At 44.1% G+C, this 15,940-nt stretch overlaps 1 protein-coding gene across 1 annotated transcript in view; it reads right to left on the bottom strand.

Annotated features, from left to right (window-relative positions):
- PPP1R21 (protein phosphatase 1 regulatory subunit 21) overlaps window positions 1–15,940 on the bottom strand; it is a 134,290-nt gene that overhangs the window by 14,272 nt on the left and 104,078 nt on the right. The window contains exon 21 of the mRNA XM_069768652.1: window positions 10,186–10,314. Coding sequence (XP_069624753.1) covers window positions 10,186–10,314 — 129 coding nt within the window. The remainder of the gene's footprint in view (window positions 1–10,185; window positions 10,315–15,940) is intronic.

Genomic DNA, 15,940 nt, shown 5'->3' with positions numbered 1-15,940 from the left:
GGGGTATCGACATACTCAGGACAAATTGCACAACAACTTTTGGGGTCCATTTTGTCTTGCTACCCTTAGGAAAATAAAAAATTGGGGGTGAAAAGATCATTTTTGTGAAAAAAAAATGATTTTTAATTTTTTCGGCTCTACGTTATAAACTTGTGTGAAGCACTTGGGGGTTCAAAGTGTTGACCACACACCTAGATAAGTTCCTTAGGGGGTCTAGTTTCCAAAATGGTGTCACTTGTGGGGGGTTTCCACTGTTTAGGCACATCAGCGGCTCTCCAAACGCGACATGGTGTCCGATCTCAATTCCAGGGAATTCTATGTTGAAAAAGCCAAATGGCGCTCCTTCCCTCCTGAGCTCTACTGTGCACCCAAACAGTGGTCCCTCCCCACATATGGGGTATCGGCATTCTCCGGACAAATTGCACAACAAATTATGTGGTTCATTTTCTTTTTTTACACATGTGAAAATAAAAAAAATTGGTTCTGAAGTAAAATATTTGTGAAAAAAAGTAAAATGTTCATTTTTTCCTTCCACATTGCTTCAGTTCCTGTGCAGCAACTGAAGGGTTAATAAACTTCTTGAATGCGGTTTTGCGCACCTTGAGGGGTGCAGTTTTTAGAATGGTGTCAATTTTGGGCATTTTCTGCTACATAGACCCCTCAAACTGACTTCAAATGTGAGGTGGTCCCTAAAAAAAATGGTTTTGTAAATTTTGCTGTAAAAATAAGAAATTGCTGGTCAAATTTTAACCCTTATAACTCCATAATAATTTTTTTTTTTTTCCAAAATTGTGCTGATGTAAAGTAGACATATGGGAAATGTTATTTATTGACCATTTTGTGTGACATATCTCTTTGATGTAAGGGAATAAAAATTCAAATTTTGAAAATTGCGAAATTTTCAAAATTTTCGCCATATTTCCGTTTTTTTAATAAATAAAAGCAAGTAATATCAAATAAATGTTACCACTAACATGAAGTACAATACGTCACGAAAAAACAATCTCAGAATCAGCGGGATCCGTTGAAGCGTTCCAGAGTTATAACCTCATAAAGTGACAGTGGTCAGAATTGTAAAAATTGGCCCGGTCATTAAGTACCAAATTGGCTCTGTCACTAAGGGGTTAAAGGTCCCAGGAGGGATAACCGTATTAGCTGATAATTATATCTGCTATAATTCCCACGACACTACAGGTACACCAGTAGGGGTCTTCGAGACAGGTTTCTGCAAAGAGAACAGTTCCCTAGATACTGACTTGCTAGTTAATCATACACAGTATATGTACGATATTTATTAGTTATGTGGAGATGGTAAGCTCCGTCCTAGGTTGCCTAATACCTGGACAGGTCAATGCACCCTTGTTAAACTAGCTATGCAGTTCAAGATTTTACTTTGGGATCCAGAGACACCTGATGAATATACCAGAAAGAGGAGAAGTCTCGATCAGCTCCACATGAGTTATGAAGAAGATCTATTGGTATATGTCGATGGCATTGGAGTGCCAAGGGGGGTGCCTGACTAATTTAAAGCCCAGAACCAGATCTATGCTAGCTTTGTTTCTTTAATCCACAAGTGCAGATTAACAAAAATGTTGATTGGATCAAATTATATATATATATATATATATATATATATATATATATATATATATATATATATATATATATATATATATATATATATATATATATATATATATATATATATATATATATATATATATATTACAGTGAACAAAGGTTTGTCAATTTTACCTGTGATGCTTTCCAGGGTATAGTTGAGGAGTTGGGCCCTAACACTAGAATGACCCTCCAAAACCGACTCGCCCTTGATATGATCTTAGCTGAGAAAGGAGGAATCTGTGGGATGGTGGGAGAGGAATGTTGTACCTATATCCCTCAGAACTCTGGGGTAAATGGAAAGACCATGATAGCTCTTAAAAAGATAAATGGGTTAGAAGCAGAATTAAAAACTAATGCAGGAGTAGACACATCTTTCTTTTCCGGTTGGTTGGGTGGGCTCAAAGGATTCCTTCAACAAGCTTGTCTAGTACTGATTGCCCTTCTTGTAGTTGGATCGATAATCCTCTGTTGTGTTATTCCTCTGTATAAAAAGGTTATCACTGAGGCAACTCCGACTGGCACCTTCCTCAACCAAGAAGTAGACCCACTAGAGTACAATGGCACTGATCCAGGGGAGATCCCCAAGTACGTCCCCCTCAAGAAGTTAGACAAAACCCCTTATTCTCAGATGTTGCAAAGAGATTTAGTCTAGGGACAGCGGGAGAACTCCATGTGAAGCTAGTGAAGGGTTCAGCTGCCTGGAGGCCTCTCACAAGGGGAGAGCTTCTGAGGTGTCTGGATGAAGAAATCCACCACCCCTTTCCCCATCACATGGACAGTCTCGAAGGATCTTTCTTTTTAGGGAAAAACTTAGTGTTTAGGGGGGATTGTCAAGGTAAAAATATATGTATTTATACTCTTTTGTACTTTTATATATATTCTTATGCTGTGAAACAATAAGTTTTTCTCTTTGCTTGCCAAATGCAAATTTAACTGTATTTAAGATGGCTGCCAGTATTCACCTTTGCCCCACTTTCACTCGGCTGAAGGAACAAGTTACACATTCCAGAAGGACAAGTATCATTTCTCTGGAAATCGAAACTTAAGATGTGGACAAAGGAAGATTCATCAGATGACGTCAGAGCCAACCAGAAGGACTGAATACTAGATACATTGCTTAAACCCTGCCTATCCCCGCCCTCTGCACACCTTCCCCCAATAGATCATATAATGTTGTGTATTAGAAAATAAAGTTCAGTTGTTGCTGTGACGTTACACACGAGCATGCAATGAGTTTGAACCAGCATTTTGTCTGACTCATTCTTATCCGGTACCAGTGCTTTTAATCTGATTTGGAATGACTGGTGGATGAAGGGTATTGTCGTGACGACCCCGACAGCATCATCCAATGGAACTACAAGTACGCAGCATCCAATCCGCAGCTAATCCGGATGTAATCTGGACAGTGGACACGCACTCTACGTTATCCATACATCTATCAATAGATATATCTATCCAGATATATCTATAGATAGATATATGAATAGATAGATGTATGCATCTATAGATCTATCTAAATGTAGATCTGTCTATCCATCTCATGTATCATCTATCTGTGTGTGTAATGTGTGTGTGTGTGTGTGTGTGTGTGTGTGTGTGTGTGTGTGTGTGTGTGTGTGTGTGTGTGTGTGTGTGTGTGGGTTGGACAAATGTAAAAGAGGAGGTTGGACAATAATGACATCACAAATTTTTTTTTTTTGTTCAATACTACTTTATTTAGCTTTCAAAAATGCATTAAAGAACGCATAAAAACCGCACCAAAAACGAATCAAAACAGCACCAAACAGCTGCGGATTCTGCCAGGAGATGCGGATTTTGTGCAGGACATTCTGCACCATATTTCCTACGTATGCACATAGCCAAAACTGCACCAAAACTGCATTTAAAAAAAAGCACCAAAAACTGCGTAAAAAAAGCATCAAAACCGTGCAAAAATGCATTAAAAAGCAGCTGCGTTTTCTGTCAGGAGATGCAGATTTTGTGCAGAAAATTCTGCACCCAAATCTGCAACGTGTGCACACAACCTAAAACTGACCTGCCATTATGATTCTGATTCTGCAGGTGATTACGAGTTCATAGACACCAAACATGTCTAGGTTATTTTTTATCTAAGTGGTGAAAAAAAATTCCAAACTTTGCTAAAAATAAATAATTGTGCCATTTTCCGATACCCGCAGCGTCTCTATTTTTCGTGATCTGGGGTTGGGTGAGGGCTAATTTTTTGAGTGCTGAGCTGACGTTTTTAACGATACCATTTTTGTGCAGATACGTTCTTTTGATCGCCCGTTATTGCATTTTAATGCAATGTCTCGGCGACCAAAAAAACATAATTTTGGCTTTTGATTTTTTTTCTCACTACGCCGTTTAGCGATCATGTAAACTTTTTTTCTTTAATTGAAAACAGCTGACATGTTGCGGCTTTGAAGTGGGCTCACCGTCGGAGCCCACCTCAAAGCGAGGGATACTGCCAGCTGACGTACTATTCCGTCAGCTGGCAGAAAGGGGTTAATTAACAATGTTTCAGTTAAAACAAAAAATGGCATAGGCTCCCGCGCAATTTTCTGCACTAGAGGGGGAAAGCCGATGGCCAGGGGCCAATATTTGTAGCCTGGGAAGGGGGTAATACCCATGGCCCCTCCTAGGCTATGAATATCAGCCCGCAGCTGTCTGCGTAGCCTTTACTGGCTATTAAACTAGGGGGACCTTAAAAAAAAAAAAAATTATGTGGGGTCCCCCTATATTTTATAGCCAGAAAGGCTACGCAGACAGCTGCAGGCTGATATTCTTAGCCTAGAGAGGGGCCACGGATATTGCCCCCCCCCCCCCCCCCGCCCCCCGGCTACAAATACCAGCCCGCAGCCGCCCCAGAAATGGCGCCAATTCTGGCACTTAGCCTCTCTCTTCCCACTCCCGAGTAGCGGTGGGATATGGGGTAATAAGGGGTTAATGTCACCTTGCTATTGTAAGGTGACATTAAGCCCGGTTAATAATGGAGAGGCGTCAATAAGACGCCTATCCATTATTAATCCTATAGTAGTGATAGTAGTGAAAGGGTTAAAAAAAAAATTAAAGACACAGCCAGAAGAAACTATTTTTATTATTCTTAATTTCACCATACTTACTCGATCGCCTGCAAAAAAATTAAAATAATAAACCGTATACTACCTGTCTGCCGTAGTCCAATTAATAGTGTCCTACGATGATCTCCCCTATAGAACAGTGACATCAGGTGATGTCACTGCTCTATAGGACCCTCAGTGACACACTGACAGGAGACAATGGCTCCTGCAGTGCATCACTGAAGAGGTTACCTGAGTTCAGACGCTCTCACATTATGGCAAAGCTGTGTGAGAATTTTCTCACACAGCAGTGCCACAAGTGAGAGTAGGGACTATTTCTCACAGGGGCGGAGTAATACATTGTGAGGAACACATTGTGGAAGGATACCTTCCATCACTGTATTCCTGGAGAGCGGTCGCATCAGCTGATGCTGCTGCTCTCCACGGGAGATTGTCGTGGGACACTCATTTTAATTGGATATCTGCGAATCAGGGAGTATGTTGTTTGTTTATTATTTAATTATTTGTTACAGATGACACTGGCTTCGGGGATCAAGGTGACAAGTGATGGTGAGTATGTACTCTGTTATATGTACTGTATGTATGTTATGTATGTGGCATGTTGCAGGTCGCACGTTGCATTTTGCATGTCATATGTTGTACGGTGCATATCGTATGTTGCATGTCACATGGTGCATGTCGTAGGTCGCATGTCGTAGGTCGCATGGTGTATGTACTGTATGTGTGTAATGTATGTGTATGTGCTTTTTTTTTTTACATTCAACACATTAGCCGGATGATGGGACTACTACTGTCCCATCATTGGCTAATGTGCAACTCATTGTCACTGTAGCAGGCATAGCCCGTTGGGACTTGTAGTCCCATCGGACGATGCCTGCACACAGAGACACACACCCCAGTGAGACAGAACCCCCCCCCCCCCGTCCGAAGCAGACCCACCGCACAGCCCCGCATTCCCCCCGCCCCACCCGCACACTCCAGAACCTTCCGCAGACCCACTGCGCAGAACCCCCACCGCCAGCAGAACCACCGCCGGCAGATTAACCGCACAGACCCCCGCCGCCACACAGACCGCAAGTGCCAGCACATGAGCACGGCCAGCAGACCTCAGCCCCCGCCGGCCAGCAGACAAGAGGCCCACCCGCAGACCCCAGCCCCACCGGCCAGCAGACAACAGGCCTGCCCGCCCGCAGACCCCAGCCCCGCCCGCAGACCCCACTGGCCAGCAGACAACAGGCCTGCCCGCCCACAGACCCCAGCCCCGCAGACTGACCCCAGCACCGCCCACAGCCCAGTCACTCTTGATGAGTGACCGCTGTCTGTGGAGGCTGGGTCACGCCTGCTCATCACGAAATTTCCAGAGTCTGGAAATTGACGTGACGTCGGCGGAAATTAGCGGCGGCTGCAGCCTGGGGTCACGTGACCCGGACTCAGCCGCTGGCATAGCACCGCTCACAGGCGAAAACGGCAACAGAAGGTATTTAGAAAATTCATTAGGGGCCCCGGGGGGATACATTGGGGCGTTAATTGAAAGTAGTGGACAACACCTTTAAAGAGGTTGTCATTGATGGGAATGAACCCAGTATCTAAGCGTTGCCAGGCTGCAGTGTTAACCACCGAGCCACCATACAATGATAACCACTGTGCCACAGTGCTGATGGGCTTTATTAATGTATCATGTTAATTTTTTTTTTCCTTTAAAAATAAAAAATAAAAATCTATATTGAATAACAATTGTAATGCGTCTAACATGAGCTACTATGCGGTGTGTCTGGTGAGCAATGAGTAAAATGTTTAACATACTTGGTAGTTACCGATGGAACCAACTTAAAGGGAACCTGTCACCCCCAAAATCGATGGTGAGGTAGGCTCACCGTCATCAGGGGCTTATCTACAGCATTCTGTAATGCTGTAGATAGGCCGCCGATGTTACCTGAAAGAGGAGAAAAAGATTAGATTATACTCACCCAGGGGCGGTCAGATACAGATACAGATGGCTATTAAGCACATGAAGGGTGTGTGTACTGATACTATGAGGGTCATGATTTTGTAGAAAATCTGTGGGTATTGAGAATTGTCCTGGGTAGTACATTCCAAAGAACTGGGGCAGCATAGGAGAAGTCTTGGAGACGGGAGTGGGAGGTTCGAATTATAGAGGATGTCTTAGGTCCTTAGCAGAACAGAGGGCACAGGTAGGGTGGTAGACCGAGACAAGGGAGGAGATGTAGGGTGGTGCTGAGCAGCTTTGTAGGTGAGTGATAAGTTTATGCTGAACTCTGTATCGGATGGGCAACCAGTGCAATGACTGGCACAGGGTAGAGGCATCGGTGTAGTGACTGGCAAGGAATATGATCGTGGCTGCTGAATTCAGGACAGATTGTAGAGGGAAGAGTTTAGTAAGAGGGAAACCGAATAGTAAAGAGCTGCAATAGTCCAGATGAGAATAAGAGCGGCAGTAGAGTTTATGTCGAAAAGGTTAAATTCTAGGGATGTTTTTGAGGTGCAGGTGACAGAAGCGGGTGAGTGATCGGATGTGGGGAGCAAATGTCTCCCCATCTGTTTAACTAGATGTCCACTGCCTGTTGTCAAGTGTAATCTGTTCACAGCATGAGGGCCCGCCCCCCTATGGAAAGAAGGCCCACCCCCTAAGGGAAGAACTGGTCTTCATCACTCTGTTACTGATCTGCCATCTGTGACGTTACAGAGAGGAGAGCTTTCAGTTCAGAGCAGGCAAGCCATTGCACAGCATCAAACATACAGAAACTATACATGCTAGAAAGTGAGGGAATGCAAGTTCATGTACATATAGTGCTGGTAGAATGCTACTAAACAGGAACCACCCACTGAAAATGAGTGCATGGCAAGTTAGAAAAAAAAGCAGGATAATCTGGGCAGTTCCTGGACATATTAGGCTGGTCTATGCACTAAGAGCAGTTTATCTTCTTGTGGGGAATCAGGGAAGCAGGACTATGCTTTTCTACAGGCTGTATGTTAAAGGACAGGTAATACAATTCTGGGGGTAGCCACCACTAGGGGCAGCATATCACATAGTTTAAACCCCATCCAGACTTGATGCATTTGTACAGGACACGTCCGGTGGGTGCATGGAGTGGGCTCAGCAGCTACATACGTGGCATCTTCTGGCCGCATTAACGCCGGTAACTGCAGCAATCAAGATCTACCTCCTCATTATTTGGTAAATTAAATGGTGGCATTCAATAGTACCACTTGTCATGTACGAAAAAAACACAACAGTTATAGGATTATAGCAAAGGAAAAATAATTAGTATGGCTCTTTGAAGATAGGGAAGAAATAATTACAGTGACTGGAAGGAGTTAATGTTCAGTTTAACCCCTTACTGACATTGGATGCATTAGTACTTTCAACGTCAGGTCACCATCTCTGGTGCAGGAGCTCGGGTTGTATCATTGCCTGGAAACGATGGCTGCGTTACACAGCCATCATCCACCTCTAACAGCATGCGCAGTTTACCCTTAAAATGCCACAGTTAATCTCTGACAACAACATTTAGAATATGTGAACGGGGGGTGTGCAGTATCCCAAGCCCAGCGACATGATGGCAGGGTGCCTTTGGGATGCCATAGTAGCCAGCGGGCCTGCCATGATGGTACTCCTGTGAAGACTGTGGCTTGCATTCATAGGGGACCGTCATATTTACTATTTATTCTGCAATACTGTGGCATTGAAGTTTATAATCGCAGATCCAAGATGCCATATGGGACTAATATATAAAGTAAAAAAAATTATATAGGTTTTTAAAATTCTGGAAAAAAAAAAAAAAGGAAAATTTTAATCTTCATGCTTTTCTCCAATTATAAATAGAGAAATAAAACATTAAACATGTAATATCACTGTGTCCATAGAAGTCCGATTATCGAAATATAAACATGCAAATTGCATCTTCAGAGAAAAAGAGGACTTGAACCTGTTGGAAGTAGTGATGCTACAAGTCACAATCAACCCTTTAATGGGAACCTGTCACCCCCCAAACCGCCCGCCCAGGTGAGTATAATCTAACCTCTTTTTCTCATCTTTCAGGATACATCGGGGGCTTATCTACAGCATTACAGAATACTGTAGATAAGCCCCTGATGGTGGCGGGCTTAGCTCATCTTCGATTTTGGGGATGACAGGTTCCCTTTAACGAGTCGTGCAATATGACTTAGGATAAAAGCCAAATCAGTATCTCAATCCGCAGACACGGTGTTTCGGGCTGTTGGCCCTCGTCAGTGCGAAGCATGAGAACTGATTTGGCTAGGTGTGTGTGTATATATATATATATATATATATATATATATATATATATATATATATATATATATATATATATATATATATATATTTTTTTTTTACTAGATGGTGGCCCAATTCTAACCCATCGGGTATTCTAGAATATGTATGCGTAGTGTATAGCACAGCCCACACAGTACATTGCGCAGTCCACGTTGTACATCGCGCAGCCCACGTTGTATATCGCGCAGCCCATGTAGTATATAACACAGCCCACGCAGTCTATAGCAGTGTGGGCACCATATCCCTGATAAAAAAAGAATTAAAATAAAAAATAGTTATATACTCACCCTCCGGTGGCCCCTGGATCCAGGAAGCATTTACCGATGCTCCTTGTGAGCTGCGGTCTGAAGAGTGCATTGCGGTCTCGCGAGATGACGTAGCGGTCTCGCGAGACCGCACGTCATCATCTCGCGAGACGGCAATGCATGGAGCGGTCACCGGGGCATCGCGAGGAGCATCGGTAACCGCTTCGATCCGGGGGGGCCACCGGAGGGTGAGTATACAACTATTTTTTTTAAATTATTTTTAACATTAGATCTTTTTACTAGTCATGCTGCATAGGCAGCATGAATAGTAAAAAGTTGGTCACACAGGGTTAATAGTAGCGTTAACGGAGTGCGTTACACCGCGGTCAACGCTGCCATTAACCCTGTGTGAGCGCTGACCAGAGGGGAGTATGCGGGCACTGACTGCGGGGAGGAAGGAGCGGCCATTTTCTTCTGGACTGGGCCCGTCGCTGATTGGTCGTGGCTGTTTTGCCACGACCAATCAGCGACTTGGATTTGCATGACAGAGGCCACGACCAATGAATATCTATATATATATAACTTAAAAATAAAAAAATCAACAACTGTAGGTCTCACAGTATGACGAGAGAAACATTTTTTTGCGAGATTTCGTTTTTGGGTATAAGTGGACATTTCCATTGGTGATATATTGAGGTACGTTTTGCTCACATTTTATTCCATTATTGGTGGATATAGACACATTTTTACGCCCCGGATCAGAGTCATCTCCAATCCTGCTGCAGATATAGTGTCAGGATCCATGAAATCACCATGATGAAGATGGACCTCACAGTGCGGACACTAGAATCAGATCACGGCAAGCACTTCTTTCTGGAAGCTCTCCTTCAACCCCAGTGCTGCCGTCTCCCCTCTCGCTTACCTTAATCGCCATCTTTAATGTGTCGATCTCTTCCCGTTGCTTTGATAACGTTTCGTTCATAACGCAGAGGTGATCGCTCATCATGCTCAGCTGATCCTCATAACTTCTCTTTGTCGTAATTAATTCATCCTACAATGAAAGTAAATATGAGTTTTTATAGCAGGTCTATTGTACGGCATTAGTAACAGCGTCCCTGTTATGGCATATTTGTCTCCAGGGGAGAGGACCCCCCCCCTCTGGCGGATCCCACGTCCTTCTATTACATAGACTGGCCAATAGCTGATGCTACACTTCCCCTGCAGCCGACTGAGGATCACTGGTCCAGATTTACTCCAGTAAAGGGTCTTTATGAAAAAAAAAAGAAAACCTCTAAAAATTTGGTGTTTATGTCAAAACAGCTGCATCCTTAACATGAGAAAGATAAAACTAATAATACTATTACACAGTAAACCTACTGAACTAAAAAATAATACAAAAATAAAAATAAAAAGCACCAACCTAAATGCTGAGAGGCGCCCTGGAGCTTGTTATTTGGCACTTATTATGCCAAACCAGATACTCATCCATAGTGACGAGAGACAAAATCCTTTCCAAAATCCTAATATATGCTTCTCAACATTGAAATTACAACACAGAGAAGGGAAAATTGTGCAATTGCGGAAATCACAGGATAGAGAAGATACAGATATGCAAATGGTGAAAAAGTGGAAACGACATTTTCAAAACTTCTGGATTTATTCAGTATCAAGTACAAGGGCCACGTTGGGAAATCACTTTTAAGCTGAATGCACCTGGACAGTAAAATCATCAAGATCCCCTGCTGGCAGCTCCCTTTACAACTGCAAAAAAAATGACTTCCCAGATGTGCTCAATGAGAGACAAGTCCGGAGACAATGCAGGCCATGATGGCATATTTAGGCCACGCAGGTTGCTCACAGTAATACGGGCAACATGTGACCTGTTTTTGTTGTGTTGACAATGGTTCACTGGTGGAACAATTGATCCATTACGTACTGCAAGTGAAAATGGACGTTGCACACCACCAAGCATTGTCTACACAAATCATCAGAAGGTGTATGCACAACATTGTGCTCAGCCGGGTCTTCTACTGACCTCACACCACAGCTCTCAAAGGCCATCATGGTGCGGTGATAAAAAACAAAATGAGCAAATACCCTGCAGTAAGATAATAAATAGCAATACTGCATGAAAATAACACGGTGCTTAGTTTACATTGTTTTGATGAAAAAAACATAAAAGCCATCCCACCATGTTAAGGTGCTCCTACTCGGGACGGCCTGAACCTCCAGTGTTAAAACCTTACCATGTGTCAAATGACGTAAATGTGAATAACGGCTGAATAGGACCAAGGCCCCGACTATTGGACGTGCAATAGATGGCTTTTATAATCAAAACAATGTTTACCAAGTACCCAATGTTATTTTCACAGACTACTGTTATTTATTTACTTGATTCTGTGTCAAGGGAAGAACAGAAATTGCACTTCCAGGTCACAGATTTAGGCATCTTTGGAAATAAAACTCTATAAAACTTTAACCCCTTAGTGACGGAGCCAAGTTTTTGAAATCTGACCAGTGTCACTTTATGTGGTAATAACTCTGGAACGCTTCAACAAATCACAGTGATTTTGAGAATGTTTTTTCGTGACACATGATACTTTATGATAATGGTAAATTTAGGTCAATATGTTTAGTGTTTATTTATAAAAAAAAATATCAAAAATTTGAGAAAAATGTTAAAAAATTTGCAATTTTAAAATCTGAATGATTATCCCTTTAATCCACATGGTCATACCACAGCAAACCATTAATAAATAATATTTCCCCCATGTCGGCTTTACATCAGCACCATTTGTAAAATGTTATTTTATTTTGTTAGCATTTTAGGAGGTTTAAAAATGTGGCAGCAATTTTTCATTTTTTCAAGGAAATTTACTAAATTTATTTTTTTAGGGACTTATCCATGTTTGAAGTGACTTTAGGGGTCTCATATTGGGAAACCCCTAAACATGATACCATTTTAAAAACAGCACCCCCAGACATATCGAAAACTGCTGTCAGGTAGCTTATTAACCCTTCAGGTGCTTTACAGGAATTCATGCAAAGTGGTATGACAGAAATGAAAATGTGTATTTTTACCACCTAAATGTCTCTAACTTCTGGACAGATTACTACAGCCGTCAGACTCTAAGGCCGCTATTTGGTCATGAATTGCCATGGCAAACATCAGGACCACACTATCATGATCTGAGGGCACCAATTGGGATAAAGAGGAAGCCCCCACACTCTGTTAACCATATATAATGATGCAGTCACTATTTACAGCAGCATCTAAGGGGTTAAACAGATTTGGACAGTGCCAACACTGATCGTGGCTGATGCAGAAAGTTGTCAGCTATAGTGCAGAACCGACAGATGCTGGATTGTTACCTGTATGGGGAGGCTATTCTCTTATATCTCAGGTCAGTTAAAAGACGTATTGGTAGTCACTAAGGGGTTAAAATGGAGTCGATCTTAATAAAAAAAAAATCTTTAATGATATTTTTTGGAAGCGCACAACAACCTTAAATTTATACGGGGACTTTAAATAAAATTCGGAAGCTTACTATATAGTTCGAACTCCAAAATTAATTAGCTCCTAACAAAGACCTGTCACATGCTATAAGTATGGTAGGTAGTTTTTTTTTTTACCTGCTGTGAATGCTGCTGTTCTCCTGAATCCGGCGTGGTCTCTCTTTTGTTCCTGAGACTCTCTATTCCTGAGATATGGCCTCGTCTCTCCGGCATATAAATCTCATCTTGTTATACAACTGGGCATGATCCTTGTGAAAAGAGTTGCAGACCATGTCCACTAAATTTACATACAGGGGAAAAAGGAGGCCATATCTCAGGAATGGAGAGGCTCAGGAACAAAAGAAAGACGACGCCGGAATCAGGATAACAGCGGCATTTATACCAGGTTAGAAAAAAATAAAAAAGGAGATTTTTGTGTACTCACCGTAAAATCCTTTTCTCCGAGCCAATCATTGGGGGACACAGGACCATGGGTGTTATGCTGCTGCCACTAGGAGGACACCAAGTGAGAGAGAATAGCTCCTCCCCTGCAGTATACACCCTCCTGCTGGCTCTCAGTGAACCAGTTCGGTAACAAAGCAGTTGGAGCTTAATATTTAACAAGGATGAACTATGCCAAAACCAAGATAACTCAAAAAAACCAACGCCAATAGGCTAACAGGGTGGGTGCTGTGTCCCCCAATGATTGGCTCGGAGAAAAGGATTTTACGGTGAGTACACAAAAATCTCCTTTTCTCCTACGCCTCATTGGGGGACACAGGACCATGGGACGTCCTAAAGCAGTCCCTGGGAGGGAAACAATTAACTGCAATTGCTGCTTGTATCCACAAGTTACAGATGTGGCACAGTCGCCTGCAAAATTCGTCTGCCGACGGTCGCATCTGCCGAGGCCTGAGAGTGAATATGGTAATGCTTTGTAAAGGTATGCAGGCTGGACCAAGTCACAGCCTTACAAACTTGTGCTGCTGAAGCTTGGTGCCGGATAGCCCAAGACACACCCACTGACCGAGTGGAGTGAGCCTTAATCACTGCTGGGACAGGAATACCTCTGACTCGGTAGGACTCTTGAATAGCCGAACGAACCATTTGGCTATTGTCGCCTTGGAAGCGGGGAACCCTTTCCTCGGTCCTTCCGGGAGCACGAATAGGGCATCTGACCTGCGGAAAGATGCTGTCCGCGAGACATATCTCCTAAGAGCTCTCACTAAATCCAGTGTGTGAAGGGCCTTCTCAATGCGATGGACTGGTGCCGGACAGAGTGACGGTAAGACAATCTCCTCATTGAGATGAAAAGAGGATACAACTTTCGGTAGAAAAGAGGGGGATGTCCTCAAAACCACCTTATCCTGATGAAAATTCAGGAACAGAACTTGAGAGGACAGAGCCGCCAGCTCGGAGATTCGTCTAATAGAGGTGACCGCAACCAGAAAAGCCACTTTCCATGAAAGAGGAGACAGGGAAACCTCCTGTAGAGGTTCGAAAAGAGCCTGTTGCAAAGCTCCGAGGACCAGATTAAGATCCCATGGTTCCAACAGCATCCTATAGGGGGGCGCCCGATGGGAGACTCCCTGAATAAACATCTTGACCTGTAATCTGTTGGCAATCCTGCGTTGGAAGAGAACAGACAGGGCTGAGATCTGCCCCTTGAGAGAACTAAGGGCGAGACCCAAGTCCAAACCAGTTTGTAAGAACTCGAGAATGGAAGGGATGGAAAAATGTAGAGGAGAACGTCCTCGGTCGCTACACCAAGAAAAGAAAGTCTTCCAAGTGCGAAGATAGATACGCATAGACGTAGGCTTTCTAGCGCTGATCATGGTAGCTATGACTTTTGGAGAGAAACCTGCCTGGGTTAGGACCCAGGACTCAACGGCCATGCCATCAAACACAGGGCCTCGGAGTTCTGGTGGTAAATGGGGCCCTGTGATAGCAGATCTGCGCGAATCGGTAATCGCCATGGAACGTTGGCGTTGAAAGTTGAATTAGTTCCGCGTACCACGCCAGTCGCGGCCAATCTGGCGCAATCAGGATTACCGGTACCCTCTCCGCTCTGATTTTCTTGATGACTCTCGGCAGGAGAGGAAGCGGGGGAAATATGTACGGAAGCCGAAAACGATGCCACAGGAGTACAAGAGCGTCTGCCCCAATGGCTGCTGGATCGTGGGACCGAGCCATGAAGTTGGCAACCTTGGAGTTCAGCCGTGAGGCCATCAGATCCACATCCAGGGTTCCCCAGCGACAGCAGATCTGGTGGAAGATCTCCAGATTGAGAGACCACTCCCCGGAGTCGAGGCATTGCCGACTGAGGAAGTCTGCCTCCCAATTGTCCACTCCCGGGATATGAACCGCAGAGATCATTGAACGGTTTTCCTCAGCCCATCGGAGAATGTGGCCTACCTCTGTCATGGCTGCCCTGCTGCGGGTTCCTCCTTGGCGGTTGATGTATGCCACTGCAGTGGCGTTGTCGGACTGAATCCTGATGGGACGACCCGCCAGGAAGGGATGGAATTGGAGAAGTGCCAGCCTGATCGCCCGGATTTCTAAGATGTTGATTGAAAGGCGTGATTCCTGGGGGAACCAGTGGCCCTGAGCAGTGTGATGAAGGAACACCGCTCCCCAGCCTAGAAGACTGGCGTCTGTCATCACAACCAGCCAGTGTAGTGGAAGAAAAGACTTCCCTTGATTCAGGGAGGATTTCAATGTCCAACACCTGAGAGACTGTCTGACTCGCTGGGGAAGGAGGAACCAACGGTCTAGGGAGAACGGGTTCCTGTCCCAAACAGCCAGGAGGGCATGCTGTAGGGAACGGAGGTGTCGTTGGGCAAATGGAATCGCCTCCATAGCTGCTACCATCCTGCCGAGGACTCTCATACTGAAGCGCAGAGAGTGAGAGCGAGGCAGAGAGAGTTTCTGAGCTTCTCGCTGTAAGACTGAGATCTTTTCCGGGGGAAGAAGAACCAACCCCCAGGACGAGTCGAGTATCATTCCTAGAAAGGAAATTCGCTGAGCCGGTACTGGGTTTATCTTCCAGCCCAGGCGAGAAAAGGTATCTATTGTGATGGCCACAGCCTCCTTGCAGGAGTGGAAAGAGGGGCCTTTGATGAGGATATCGTCTAAGTACGGAAGCGCCACCACACCTCGGGTGTGGAGTATGGCCACGGCAG

Source organism: Ranitomeya imitator, chromosome 5, assembly GCF_032444005.1.
Source record: "Ranitomeya imitator isolate aRanImi1 chromosome 5, aRanImi1.pri, whole genome shotgun sequence".
Taxonomy (NCBI): domain Eukaryota; kingdom Metazoa; phylum Chordata; class Amphibia; order Anura; family Dendrobatidae; genus Ranitomeya; species Ranitomeya imitator.
The sequence above is the reverse complement of the archived record's forward strand: the minus strand, read 5'-3'. Positions and strand labels throughout refer to the sequence as shown.